Raw genomic sequence first — 14471 nt, 5'->3', positions numbered from 1 at the left:
CCTCACCACATCCCCTCCCCCTCCTCCCCCCCCCGTGTCTGTGTCCATTGGTTATGCTTATATGCATGCATACAAGTTCTTTGGTTGATCTCTTACCTCCCCCACCGCCACCCTCACCTGCCTTCCCGCTGTAGTTTGACACTCTGTTCGATGCTTCTTTGTTTCTGTATCTATTTTTGTTCATCAGTTTATGATGTTCTTTATATTCCACAAATGAGTGTGATCATGTGATATTTCTCTTTCTCTGACTGGCTTATTTTGCTTAGCATAATGCTCTCCAGTTCCATCCATGCTGTTGCAAATGGTAAGAATACCTTCCTTTTTACAGCAGCGTTGTATTCCATTGTGTAGATGTACCACAGTTTGTTTGTTTTTAATCCACTCATCTGCTGATGAGCACTTAGGCTGTTTCCAAATCTTAGCTATTGTAAATTGTGCTGCTATGAACATAGGGGTGCATATATCCTTTCTGATTGGTGTTTCTGTTTTCTTGGGATCTATTCCTAGAAGTGGGATTACTAGGTCAAATGGGAGTTCCATTTTTAACTTTTTGAGGAAACTCCATACTATCTTCCATAGTGGCTGCACCAGTCTGCATTCCCACCAGCAGTGTACGAGTGTTCCTTTTTCTCCGCATCCTCTCCAGCACTTGTCGTTTGTTGATTTCTTGATGATAGCCATTCTGACAGATGTGAGATGGTACCTCATTGTTGTTTTGATTTGCATCTCTCGGATGATTAGTGACTTTGAGCATGTTTTCATATGTCTCTTGGCCTTCCTTATGATCTCTTTTGAAAAGTGTCTATTGAGGTCCTTTGCCCATTTTTTGATTGGATCATTTATCTTTCTTTTGTCAAGTTGCATGAGTTCCCTATAAATGTTGGAGATTAAACCCTTATCGGTGATAACATTGGCAAATATGTTCTCCCATGCAGTGGGCTTTCTTGTTTTGTTGATGGTTTCTTTTGCTGGGCAGAAGCTTTTTGGTTTGATGTAATCCCATTTGTTTATTTTCTCCTTGGTTTCCATTGCCCTAGGACAAGGGTGGGGAACCTTTTTTCTGCCAAGGGCCATTTGGATATTTATAACATCATTTGAGGACCATACAAAATTATTAACTTAAAAATTAGCCTGCTGTATTTGGTCAAACATTTAATTAACTCATCCCTAATCCCTTGGCAGGTCCAGACCAACTATTTCTCGGTCCTTATACGGCCCAGGGGCCGGATGTTCCCCACCCCTGCCCTAGGAGCTGTATCAGTAAAGATATTGCTACAACAAATGTCTGCTATTTTGGTGCCTATGGCTTCTTCTAAGATTTTTTATGGTTTCCCATCTTACGTTTAAGTCCTTTATCCATTTTGAGTTTATTTTTTTGTATGGTGTAAGTTGGTGGTCTAGTTTCATTTTTTTGCATGTATCTGTCCAATTTTCCCAACACCATTTATTGAAGAGACTGTCTTCACTCCATTGTATGTTCTTGCCTCCTTTGTCAAATATTTCAATGATATTTCTTAATAACTCCCTATTTCTTGTCATAGATTCACCTGGGGCCCGTTTTGGCCTTGGCGATATTTTCATGAGGCTGAACAGTAGAGTCTAGAGTTGCCCTAGTGGCCTGGCTTATGGGCCCTCCCTTGCTGTTAATGATCTGGGGCAACTCATCTATACTTATCTGGGCACAGTCTTATTGTCCACAAAGCAGGGTGAATAAACACTCAGATGAGATGCCAGGTGTGGAAGTGATATGAAGATGTATATAGCACAGTGATTTCAACCAGTGTGTCACAAGAATTTCAACCAGTGTGCCTATGTAACACCTGACTGTTAGTCAGGGGCACTGTCTTTTTACCCTTGGATTGTAAAAAAACAAACAACAGCCAACACAACAATAGCCATCTGGTGTGAATGAATCAAAATTATACCTATTTTTTTTGTCAGATCGCCAAAAAATACATATTTTTGGTGTGCTGCGGAATTTTAGTAATTAGTTTATGTGTGCCATGAGATGGAAAAGTTGAAACTTGGTGATTTAGCGTTACGAAAAAGCTTTAAGGAGGGAGGCGTGCTGCTATGCTGTCTTCACAAATACTTGCCAATAAGCCCTTCACCCAATTCAGATGCAAGAGCAGCACTGTTGCTAGGCTGCTTCCCTTTGCCAGCCTGGGTGGGGGTGGGGCTCCCAGAGCCCCTTGGAAGGGGCTGGGAGAGTTGGGGGAGAATACTGGAAGCTGAGCTTGGGTTCCCAAAGCCCAGTGCTCAGACCATTGGGCCAACACCCTCCCTGCCTCGTCTTTCTTCTCGAGGCAGTCGAACTGTGTGGATTATATGATGCACGAGTTCCAGGGAAAGGAGTTGATGAGGAAGAGCCAGTACCACCTGCACTTCCACCTGCCCATGAAGATCATCCCCATGTAAGGAGCCCCTCCCTGGGCCGAAAGGGCGGTTCTGCACAAGGCTGTGCCGGCCATGCAGCTAGTGCCCTTCTGAAATCCCTGAGCCACCCTTGTGGGGCACCAAGGGTCTGACACTGGGCCTGGTGCTTGATGTCCTTTAGCTCCTATCAGCCTCACAACTGGGTAGGTGGGCATGAGCATTAGGTAAGTGATTTGTCCCCATTTTACAGATGAGGAAATTGAGGTTCAGAGAGGTCAAATGGAAGTAGTGGGTGGTTCTGTTTGCCCCCTCAGCCTTTAGCTTCCCCAACCCGGCTCCTCCTGGGGCCGGGGCTGAATACACCTGGCAGTTTCATCCACAGGACACAGATGCCTCACACAGTGGGGACAGGGATTAAGAGCCACAGCAGGAAACTGCTCCTTCTGCCTGCCCAGGCCTGGGGGAGGGGGAGGGCGGCCCCTCTGTCACTCCTGGAGCATGCAGCTGTCCCTGCCTTGACTTCAGCCTGACCCTGCCTGCTCGCTTCTCCTGCAGCTCCTCCCCTGCTGTGCCCTCTGGAACTTCTCATCCTCTCTCTGTGCTGTGGCCTGTTAGCCCCTACCCTTCAAAACACCCTAAGAGTGAGGAGTGCTGGGCCGCTGGCTCCCTTCCCAGAGCGCACCTTGTGTGGGAGCGCCAGCTGCCTGATGCAGGTGGCTGGGACCAGGAGCCAGATCCTGTGATACATGCATGTGTGGCCTGGTCAGGAAGGGCCATGGTGGGTCTGTCCTCAGGGGACCATCCCCAGAGCAGGCCATGGGGAGCACCACAAACTAGAAGGCAGCCCCTGCCCTCAGCAACCTGAAGTTTAATAGAGAACATGGTTTAAATGAAAAGCATGAAAGGGTACATTACATAAATTTTGGTCAAGATTTAATTGATGAATAGCCCATGTACATGAATGATGAAAGATTTTATAATCTTAAATTTTGACCTGGAAGCTTTGCTTGATGTAGCCAAGCCATCACCAGTCTATTTTCTTGGACATTTGAATTCCCGAGGGTGCATAACAGGCCTGGACCAAAATGCCAAGAAGCTTGCCCGTGTTCTCCTGTTTATATGCTCAACCCACAACCTGGAGGACATCTCCAGGTTGTTGGAGAACATAGTCAAATAATGTTCAATTACCTTCATGAAAGGGTAGCCTGGGCCCAGTTCACCAAATGCACCATCTTATTCCCACTGCAGTCCTAGGAGGTGGAGGTGCTGCCATTGTGGAGACGGGGAGACCAAGACTCCATGATGGGGTGTCACTTCCCAGGGTGCTCCTCACTTCGTAGCTCTCACCTGTTGTGTCTGTTCCTCACACTCTTGGCCCTGACAGAAGAGGCAGAATGGGAGGTGACAGCTAGAGGGGTGACTGAGAATATTCATGAGGAACTGGACAGAGCTATGGACTGATAGCAGGAGGGAGAGGACAGCACCTCCCTCTCTTCTGCAGAGGTAGTAACACGGTAGAATTTCATGGTGACTGGGTTATTTTTAAGCCATGGGTCACATCATTTGGAAAGGGCTGTGGCTGGAGTGGGGGTGAAGGTACCAGCTCTGTTGGTAACCAGGACATAATTCCCAGCACAAGGTGAGATAACATCACCTGCTCTGCTGGGCCCAGAAGTGAGGGTACATCAAGTGGGAGTGTGTGCGGTGTCGGAAAGTCAAAATGGTGGTGCCCTTTAATTGCCAGATCTCTGGCTTAGCCAGCTTTGTGGCAGGAAAAAAGCCATTGGAAGGCAGCACTGAGGCTTGCTGAGAAGGCTGAGTGAGGCCTGGCCTGCCCCAGAAGCTGTTTTCTGTGCTCAGGGCAGGTCCTTGGAGAGGGAGAGTCGTGCAAAGGGGCCCTGATGTCTCGTAGCACCCTCGCCCACTTCCCCTCTCTCCATTCTGGAGCACTAGAGCAGTTGCTAGAATCAATGTTATAGTTTCCAGTCAAGTCCTACTCTCCTCGCCTTCTGTGGGCCATTTTCCCGATAAAAGGTCTGCAAAAGCCGCTGCTTGTCTCATCTCCCCGTCCCATGATGTGGAGGCTGACTGGCTATATCACAGGACAGGCTTCCTGCTTTGGGAGCCCTGTCTCATACCAGCGTCATACGTGGGTATCTTCCCACATATGACGCTAGTATGAGGGGCAGGGTCCCACGTCTCCTGGAGCCTGCTGGAGTTTCTCAGTAGTGGTGCGTGCGTGCGTGCGTGCGTGTGTGTGTGTGTGTGTGTGTGTGCACGCGCGTGTGAGCGAACTCCTGATAGCTTTCCCTTCCTCCTCTGAGTCTGTTCTATTTTTGGTTGGGCTCTTTTCTCTCTCATTACCTCTCACAGGAATCACGGGTGTGAGGTTGTGAAAGTGGAGTTTTTAATACAGCGGTTCAAGAAGATTGGGCATTTTCTGACTGTCACTAAGGACGGGAACCTGCAGATCTGGTCAGAGTCCTTCTCTCTGATCAGCTCCTTTAAGGTGAGTTGGGCCCACATGTGGAGCACAGATGGGGTGGTCAGAGAGCCTCTGCCTTCGCACTGTGGCTCAGGGTGGCTCCTTCTCAGGGTTTGTGGACTAGGCAGTCCGCACTTGCAGTCACACTCCTGGGTCCAGGTTCTGGCTTCACCGTGGGACCATGAGCCTCATATTCCTCCTCTGTAAGCAAGATTCCACCTGATGCCCATTCTACGTGGATGTCCAACAGACACCTCAAACCCAGTTTGTCCAAACTAAATGTCACGGTGGCCCTCCCTGCCCAACCAGGCTTCTCCTGTGCCCCCACCTCGGTGAGAGGTTTCTGTGTTGGAGATCAGCCCCCTTTCCTTTCTTTGTTACACCCACTCCATCACCAAATCCTGCAGATGCAATCCTTTGCCTGGCCCAGGCAGGAAATCACAGTGGTTCTGAGCCTGGCCGCTGGAGTCTGACTGCCTGGCTTAGAACCCCTGTGCACCACCTTCCAGCTCTGTGACCTCCGACCAATTGCTATAGAGCTCTCTGTGCCTCCTTTTCCTCATCTGTCCAATGGGGTAGTAATCCCTCAGGGGTAGTGGGAGGATGGATGACATAATACATGCATGGCGCTTGGAGCAGGGCAAGGCACACGGCAAGCGCCTGATGCACATAAGCTGCCCTCGTCATTGTCTTTGTGTCGTCAGTTCCTGGCCGAGCTCAGTGAGTGACAGAACACTCAGGCAAACCCACTGTGTGTGTGTGTTGCCAGGCCAGTCTAGCAGATGAGGAAGGCGCAGCTCTCTGGAGAATAAAGGCTTATTGAGATGCCGCCAGCAGCGTGAGGGCTTCATCAGCTCTGTGTAACTGCAGCGTTTCCAGTTGCATCAGGGGTTATGACTTGGGCAGGAGGGTTCTGGGTGGTCTCCCCCACTGCCTCCCAGTTGCCTATGGTGGGAACTAAAGTCTGGGGATGTCCAATGACTCTCCTGGGTGCTCTTGGGAGCCCAGGACCAAAGGGGATTCGTACTGTGTTCCCGAGGCTGGAGTTTCGGGCACACTCCACACACTTTTTCTCTGTATGTTTATTGGGAGAGGGGGCACATTATAGCCTGAGCTCCTGGTTGTGGCTGCTACATGGCCCCCTTAGTGTCCTTCAAGGGCCAAAGCCTGGGAGGGCCAAGGAGGACAGAGGGAGGCTCCTCTGGAAGGTCCAACAAACCTGGGCATTCATTCTTCCCTGAGGGGCTGCTTTCAAGTAGATGTGTCAAGAGTGAGTCACCATCCATGACCACCAGCTGCACACCCATGGTCACGCAAATGGAAGGCCCGGACGGATATGGGGCCGGGTCTGGGCTTTACCTATGAGTTGTGCAACCTCAGGCAGGCCACTGAGACTCCCTAGGGCTCTCGCTCTCTCATCTAAACACGGGGTGACGGATGTTACTGTCACCTCCCTTGTGCGCAGGTTAGATCCCAGCCCTGGGCAAGAGAGGGGCCTCAGGGGGCCCTGGTCCATTGTCCTCACTGCCCAGCCAGTAGTGCAGGCCTCTGCTTTTTCGTGCTCTGAGTTTTGTTGGAACATTGTGCTTCCTGCCTCCACCTTTGCCATACCTTCTGAATATCCACCTACAGGAGCGGCCTTAAAATGCCCCCTCCCTTTTTTTTCAGATGGAACCCCTCTCTTTCTTCAGTTCAGAGCCTGTGTTATTCAGGGAATAAAATACAAGTTTCTCAGCTGGCCGCCCCTAAAGTCATCTCCCATCTCCTCCCACCCAAGACTGTCAGGCCGGCCTCCTCTTCCCTGGACATAGCAGTTCATTTCTGCTGACATGCCTTTGCTCGTGGTGTCCCCGCCTGGAGTGCCAGCTCACATCTGCCTGCATGTGTTAAGTGAGGCTGGCACCAGAGCGTGGAAGGGCTCCCGAGCCTGCCAAGCTCCTGCCAAGGGCACTCTAGATAGTTTAGCTTTTCCGATTCCATTACTTCCTCACAGCCTGACAGGATGATTTCTCCTTAATTAGCCACGGTGACCAGGTGACACCAGCAGGTGACAAACAAGATTCAGACAAAACAAAACGAATACACTGTTATATGTCAATTATATCTCAATAAAACGGGGGGTGGGAGGGGGAGGAAGATTCAGGCATCCAGAGGGACAGATAGTGGAAAGTCGGTCTTCCTCCCCCAGACCCTAGTTCCTCTCCTGGGAGGCAACTGCTGTGACTAGTTTTGGGTGCTCTTCCATGGATAGCGTATACATATACCACCCCCTTTCCTTTTAAATATGCAAATGGGCCCTAACCGGTTTGGCTCAGTGGATAGAGCATCGGCCTGTGGACTCAAGGGTCCCGGGTTGTAACATATACCACCCCTATATATTTTAAATATGCAAATGGTAGCACATTATATTGGTGCTTTTCACCTTGCTTTTTCATGTAATAATACATCTTGGCAACTATTCTTTATTGGTATGTGCACAGCTCCCTCACAGTTAATGTCTGGGTGGTGCCCCTTGCATATATGTCTCAGTGAATACATGTGAGCATATCCATAGATGTGTCCTGGAAATGGATCCCAGGATCACAAACTGCACATTTAAAACTTTGACGAGCTTGTCAAACTGCTCTAAAAAGGGTTGTAAAGATACCAGTTTTTTAAAGCCCATTTTATAGACATGGAAACTGAGACTCGGCGAGGATAGGGCGTTTATCTAAAGCTCCATTGTTAGTAGTTGGTGGTCACACGGGGCTCCATGACCAGGTCTCTGCCTGCTTCCAGGGCCTCGGCTGGCAGGGTGGGTTCTCCGGGGGCAGCCTCCCCAGCCCAGGTCTCTGCTCTTCTTCTGGCCAGCTTAACCAGATACAGCCGCTCTACAACCAGCAGATGTGGGTCATCGACATGGTATGTCTCCACAACATGAACCTAGTTGCGATTGCGTCCACTGACCAGAAGATAGGTGAGTCCCTGGTGGCTGCCCCGCCTGCTCTTGGCCACTGGGAGTCATGCACCTGCATGTGGGAAGATCTGTCACTGAGCCAACTTTGAGCATGGATTAAAGTCCTCGGCGGTATTGCCGGGTGGTGAGCAGTGACCGCTCATTGTCACCAGAGACCCCGAGGCCGGGGATGTGGCTTTGGGTTCTATGCATGCCTCTCCTCTGTCTTTTCCCAGAGTTCTTTGATGTTAGTAATCGTAACTGTACCCGGGCCTTCACCTTCATCGATCTGGACAGCTGCCCTCTGGTTATGGACTACTGGTGAGTCTCATGGGAGATCGGTGGAACCCACAGAAAGCCTTGCTGGAAACAGTCCTGGAGAGATTCCCATCCTGTGTGCCTGTGTCCTCTTTCTCCCAAGCTGCTTCTCTCTCAGGGTCACCTTTCGCCGTCACTCAGACCACAGAGTCATCGTCAGCCCTCTTCCTCACCCTCTCCCACCAAGTCAGCCACCGAAGCCTGGCAGAGGCTTGTCCCACTGTGGGCGAGGACTCTGGAAGCATCACGTCTATCGCTAGGGGTGATTTGACAAAGAGCAGCTGGAGGACCAGGAACTCATTAATGGTGGTTTTTTAAAAATGCTGATTTATTTTGGCCCTGGTTCATTGATGTGGATCTGGGTAGCTGGGCCCATGTTCATCAGCCTTTGAGAGCAAGAACTGCCCTCAGTCCCTGGGTGTTCATAGGCATGGAGCACCGGGAGGGGGTGAGGACTGCAGCTGGGTGTGCCCAGCCGGCTCCATGGCTTCTCTGTCTCCATCTTTCCCAGGTCTGACTATCACAGAGGCGTGTTCTGCTTCGGAGACACCAAAGGCAACGTCATCGTCTTCACCTCCGACAATGTGGCCAATGGGCTGTTCAACCCCCGAATCCTCCCCAGGACCTCTAAGTGGGGTAGCTAATACATTGGGGAATGGCTCTGCCCTGGGGTGTTCTTCCCTCTCCCCACCTCCCTGCTCCAGGGCCCCTGGCTCCTTCAGAAGCTGGGGCAACAGTGCACTACATGCTCAGCTCAGAGCGGCCTGTGGGAACCGAGGAGATGGGGTGACAGCGGGAGGCAGGAGGGGGCTGAGGAGATAGGCAATCACTCTGAAGGTGGGAGGTTGTACAGGTAAGGGCCAGGGGAGTGGGGCTTCAGGACCCTCCTCATCCCGGGAAGAATGAACCCATGCCAGCTGTGTGACCTTGGAAAGTCACTCACCTGCTCTGGGCCCTAGGGTGCTGGTGCTAACTTCCTCTATCATTGTGAGGAGGGTTCTGCTCTCCTTGGCGGTGAGCTGCCTTTGGGTGGTTAGGGATGGGTGGAGCAGCTGCCCTGAAAGTGAGCACATCACCTCCTCTAATTCCCCACCCACTGCCTGGAGGGAGCTGCTGTTGCCACAGCCCTTGAAGAGCGGAGGAGCAGAGGTTTACAGGGGTGGAGCTTTTGCACAGGCCCCACAGGGCTAAGTGGTGGCTGAGATCTGAGCAGGCGGTCTGCTCCTGAGGCTGCAATTGAACCACTTGCTAAGCTGCACCCCAAGCTCACCAAATACTGAAGGATGCTGTGTGGGATGCTCTGCCAAGGGGCACTAGATGCTGAGGCCCTGGGGCTTGGGACATTTGGGGACTCATCTGAGCTGGATCAAACCTTCAGTTCACAGTGTCAGGCTTCCAGGTTGCTCCATCCAGACCACCAGAGTGGCCCCTTGGCCTTCCAAGTCATAGTGTCTGAACAGGACATCCTCCTGGGCTCCCAGGCCTCAGTGACACCTCCTGCCAAGCTTGTTGGGGCAGTGTCCCTCCTGGTTGGACAGAAAACGCATCCTGCCCTGGATGCAGCAGGGGGCTGGCACCCTGCTATGTTCCTGCCTCATCAGCCTCTGCTCTGGTCACTGTTTGTCACCCTGGGAGTTGGCATGGGCGGGGCCTGGTAGTCTTTGAGCTGAGGTGATGAATGGGAAGTTAGGTGGTGGATGGGAGCAGATGAAGCTGAATTGTTGGACGGGCGTCCTTCCATGCCATATGCTGATTGAAGGCTGGGGACAAACACGAAGGTAGGTCCAGCAGCAGGTTAACTTGGGAGGAGTTGGACACACCAGCTCTGTGTGACCTTGAACCCGTGGCCTAACCTCTCTGTGCCTCAGTTCCCTTATTCAAATAGGGATGAGCATACTCAATCTATAGCTTTGCTGTGAGATGGAAAGAGAGTACATAGTGTGAGGCATATGGCAAGTGTCCAGTGACTGTCTCCCCTGCTCTCTGGGGCTCTCCCAGCCTCATGGGCCTAGTGGCAGCCACAGGCAGGCTAACATGTTCACTGCACAGCCCAGCCACAACTAAGCTTCCTTCCTCCCACACTCATGCAGGGCCTGCCCCATTTTAGTGGGCAACACGCCATCCCTTGGGATTTCCTTTTCAAGCCTCTTCCGGCCTTTGTGAGATGGGGCTGGTGACCTGGCAGCAGAAAATGCTTGTCATAAGGCCCTGGATCCCTCTTTTCTCCATTTCATCTGGAAGTTTCTCTCACACCTGAGCCCAGTCTGTCCTGGCCCTTCTGACCTACCTCCTTAAACCCTGCTTTGTCCCCTGTCACTGCTGCCTCCGCCCGTCTGTGTCAAGCTGTGCAGCTGGCACCAGGAGCCGGCGAGTGCTCCCCCAGAGGCCCCTCAGCAGCCTTGCACGGGAGGTTTCCAGAGCCAGGAGGCCTGAGGTCCCCGAGGGCAGGCTGCGCCTAGTGCGGTTGCTCCTGATGTGCTCAGTTTGCAGTGCTTGTGTTTGCTGGGCAAAGGGGGGCATGCAGTTTGAAGCCTGATGGGAAACCCCCAAAGGACTATTTTCAGAATGAATAGAGCCTAGGACCGTGATTCATTTTCACGTCAGCAAAGTTGTAGTTAACTAACAGAATCAACTTGTTTAGATTGTAGCAGCTGGGGGGAGAGTGGGGAACCCGGAGACCTGGTTCCAGCTCTGCCGTGAGCTGGTGGGGGACTCTGGGGGACTGGGTAGTGTTAACCTGCTGGGTCTGTTTTTTGAGTGTTGAGTTCCCCCATGAACTCATCAGGACACAGTGAGGTTTGAACGAGCATTTGGATGGAAAAGGCTTTTGAGTTGCATAGGAATTGCAGGCAGACTCCGGTGTCTTCTGAGGTTTTGCTTGTCTGGCAAAGGGGGAGAACTGGTGACATGGACCTCAGTTTTCTCTCCTAACAGATCACTGGACTAATATTTCCACACAGAAGCTCTTAAACGAGAAGTCCCCTTTGTATAAAAGTTACCGACTGAAGGTAAGTTGTAGCTTTCCTCAGCCTGTTACCATGATAATTATTTGTACACACACCTGTCAAAAATGAATGCAGAGGGCCCTGGCCAGTTGGCTCAGTGGTGAGAGTGTTGGCCCACGGACAGAAGGGTCATGAGTTCGATTCCTGGTCAAGGGCATGTACCTCGGTTGCAGGCTCATTCCCCGGCCCCAGTCAGGGTGTGAGAGGGAGGCAATCAATCAATGTGTCTCTCTTGCATCGGTGTTTCTCTCTCCCCTTCTCCCTTCCCTCCGGTCTCTTTAAAAAAAAAAATCAATGGAAAAAATATCGTCGGGTGAAGATTTAAAAAATGCATTAAAAAAATAAATGCAGAGAGTGGATTTGGCCCCTGTGTTCAGTCATGGGCCGTGGGGCTTGGTCTCTAGGAATGGGTGGAGTTGGATCCTACCAGCTTTTTCTGTATCCCAGGCGTGGCCATCTCTCTCAGCGCCTTCATTGCTCAGCCCTGGCTCCCGCAGACAACGCCTCCCTCCTGGATGGCTGCAGCGGCTCCTCGCTGTTCCCCATGTCCTTTCTTCACGCAGTGCTTTCTCCAGCAGCCAGTGGAATTAGGAGCTGGAAATACAGTCATGTCACTGCTTTGCTCAAAATCCCCAGTAGCTTCTCTCTGAAACACACGAAGCCCTTTCCTACCTCAGGGCCTTGACACCTGCTGTTCTTCAGGCTGCATGCTCTTCTCTAGGTATCTGTATGCCCGCCCCTCAATTTCCTTCAATTCCCCAACCTACCTGCCTGGAACAGCCCTGCTGCCTGCCTCTGCCTTTACTCCTTCACCCTGCAGAATCCTGACACCAACTACAGTGTGTGTGTGTGTGTGTGTGTGTGTGTGTGTGTGTTTCCCACACCACCATGCAATTCTCTGACTGGGTTTCCTAGAGTTCAACACAGTTCCTGCAGGTGAAGGTCCGTCCCACAAGGCTGCCCTCCACTCCAGATGCCGGTCACAAGTCCAGGCTGTTACCTGTGCTTCTGACTTGCTGGCTACAGAAAGTAGGTTCCCACGATCCCCTCCCTCCTTGGGTTTGATTAATTTGCTGGAGCTGCTCACAGAACTCACAGAAACATTATGCTTACTAGATCACTGATCATATTATGAAAAGCTGTAATTCAGGAGCAGTCAGACGGAAGAGATTTGTAGAGCGAGGTATGTGGGAAGGCACTTGCAGCTCCATGGCCTCTCTGAGAGCACCACTCTCCTAAAATCTCCACGTTCACCAACTGGAAGCTCTCTGAACTTTTTATGATGGCTTCGTTACAGAGGCCTGATTGCTGCAATCATTGGTTATTGGTGATTGAATTCAGCCTCCACTTCCTCTCCTCTCCCTGAAACTAAAGGTTCCAACTATCCAGTCACATGGCTGGTTCCCCTGGTAACCAGCCCCATCCTTAGGTGCTTTCCAAAAGTCACCTCCTTAACATAAACTGGGGTGTGGTTGAAAGGGGCTTGCTATGACTACAAAACACCTTTATAGCTCTTATTACTGAGGAAATTCCCAGGGTTTCGGGAACTCTGTGCCAGAACCAGGGACAAAGACCAAAATATATATTTCTCATTATGCATCACAGCATCACAGCTGCCACCTCTTATGTGGTATTGTCCTGCCTCCCCCATGAGAGTGCAGCTCCTGGAGGGCAGGCACTTAGCTGGTTCTCTTCTCTGTTCTGTCTCCAGTGCCTGGGGCTGTGGGCTCCTAGTACATGTGTTAAATAAATGAGTGAATAACTCCAACACTCAGGAAAGTCTGCGTTGGGTGGTGCAGGCTCCTCCGTGCTTCTTTTGGAGCAGGTTGGATCGTGCAGGCCCAGGAGCCCCTCAGAAAGAGTCCCGGGCTAGTCCTCCTTTTCTGCATCTCCTGTGGGATTCTCATCTTGGGCTTGGTTTTCCTCCAAGTTGCTAAGTGAACCAGGTTCCATTTAGTGCCTTGGATTTGGTGCACCACTGTGATACTCAGTGAGATAGGCCTGTAAAACCTAGCCAGGGCCTGATGACCCCTCCAACCCACTTCCTTCATTCCTGTCCCCCCGGGAAGGAAGATGGCTGGATGAGGAGGCCAAGCACTGGTCAAGGGCATGTACCTTGGTTGCAGGCTCAGGTTGGTAGACCACAGGGCTGGAACTGGAGTATTTAGAGCCTGTGCAGCCACAACACCCCCTTGATCTGTGGGTCTTGGCCTTTGTTGCCCAAGTGCACCAGATAACATTCTCACCATCCCACGCCATGTCCTGACAAAGATGGAGGGCGGCGGGGGGGGCCAGGAAGCAAAGGTTCATCTGCGCCGGGGCTCCTGCAGATAACAGAACTCACAGACTCAAATCCATCCTTTCTCCTGTCTTGGGAGGGGGCGACAAACAATCTTAGCATTGGCCTGACTTGCCTGATAAGCAAGAGTTCACATGACGGCAGCCTTTTCACTGACAAGCAATGGCCACACCCTCCTGGTCATGGGGTCTGGGCTAGGGCTGGGGCCATATCACTTGGTCAGAGCTGTGATCATTAGAAGCCACTGGACTCAGCGATCCCCGGGTCCCTCCAGTCCCCAACACCTGCCACGTCCCAGAGGCGGGGCTGAAAGGCCGTCCTCGGGTGGGACTCCACCACTGCCACTCTCTTCCCAGGCTCTCCATCGCAACTGGTGTCAGCAGGTCAGGTTCATCCCCGAGATGAACCTGGTGGCCTCCTGTTCAGCCATCAGTAAGTCCTCTTTGGTGCTGACAGTATTGCCATCCAAAGCCTCCGAGACCACCAGGTAAGAAGCACCTTTCTCTAGGCCAGTGGTTCTCAACCTTCTGGCCCTTTAAATACAGTTCCTCATGTTGTGACCCAACCATAAAATTATTATTTTTTGGGGGGGGGGGAAGGGGGAGGTGGACACTGTGATGGCACCCGCGTCGGGCCAGGCCTGAAAATGAACAGGTCTTCAGAGAGACACAAGGTGGAAAGGGCGCCAAAGAGGAGGGTTCGGGAAGCCTGTTTCTCTACCGACATCCCCCTTTTTTTTTTTTAAATTTTATTTTTATTTATTTTTTTAAATTAAATCTTTATTGTTCAGATTATTACATTGGTTCCTCTTTTTTCCCACCATAACTCCCCTCCACCCAATTCCCACCCACCCTCCGCCCTCACTCCCTACCCACTGTCCTCATCCATAGGTGCACGATTATTGTCCAATCTCTTCCCGCACCCCTTTCCCCCGCCCCAAGAATAGTCAGTCCATTCCCTTTCTATGTCCCTGATTCTATTACCATCACCAGTTCATACTGTTCATCAGATTATTTATTCACTTGATTTTTAGATTCACTTGTTGATAGATGT

At 51.3% G+C, this 14471-nt stretch overlaps 1 protein-coding gene across 1 annotated transcript in view; it reads left to right on the top strand.

The window, feature by feature from the left end:
- EFCAB8 (EF-hand calcium binding domain 8) overlaps positions 1-14471 on the top strand; it is a 63401-nt gene that overhangs the window by 15597 nt on the left and 33333 nt on the right. Inside the window, exons 5-11 of the mRNA XM_014550643.1 lie at positions 2311-2414; positions 4750-4885; positions 7712-7817; positions 8033-8117; positions 8626-8750; positions 11049-11122; positions 13775-13905. Of these exons, the coding sequence (XP_014406129.1) occupies positions 2311-2414; positions 4750-4885; positions 7712-7817; positions 8033-8117; positions 8626-8750; positions 11049-11122; positions 13775-13905 (761 nt within the window). The remainder of the gene's footprint in view (positions 1-2310; positions 2415-4749; positions 4886-7711; positions 7818-8032; positions 8118-8625; positions 8751-11048; positions 11123-13774; positions 13906-14471) is intronic.

Source organism: Myotis brandtii, unplaced genomic scaffold, assembly GCF_000412655.1.
Source record: "Myotis brandtii unplaced genomic scaffold, ASM41265v1 scaffold61, whole genome shotgun sequence".
NCBI lineage: Eukaryota > Metazoa > Chordata > Mammalia > Chiroptera > Vespertilionidae > Myotis > Myotis brandtii.
This window is presented reverse-complemented; position numbering and strand designations above follow the sequence as displayed.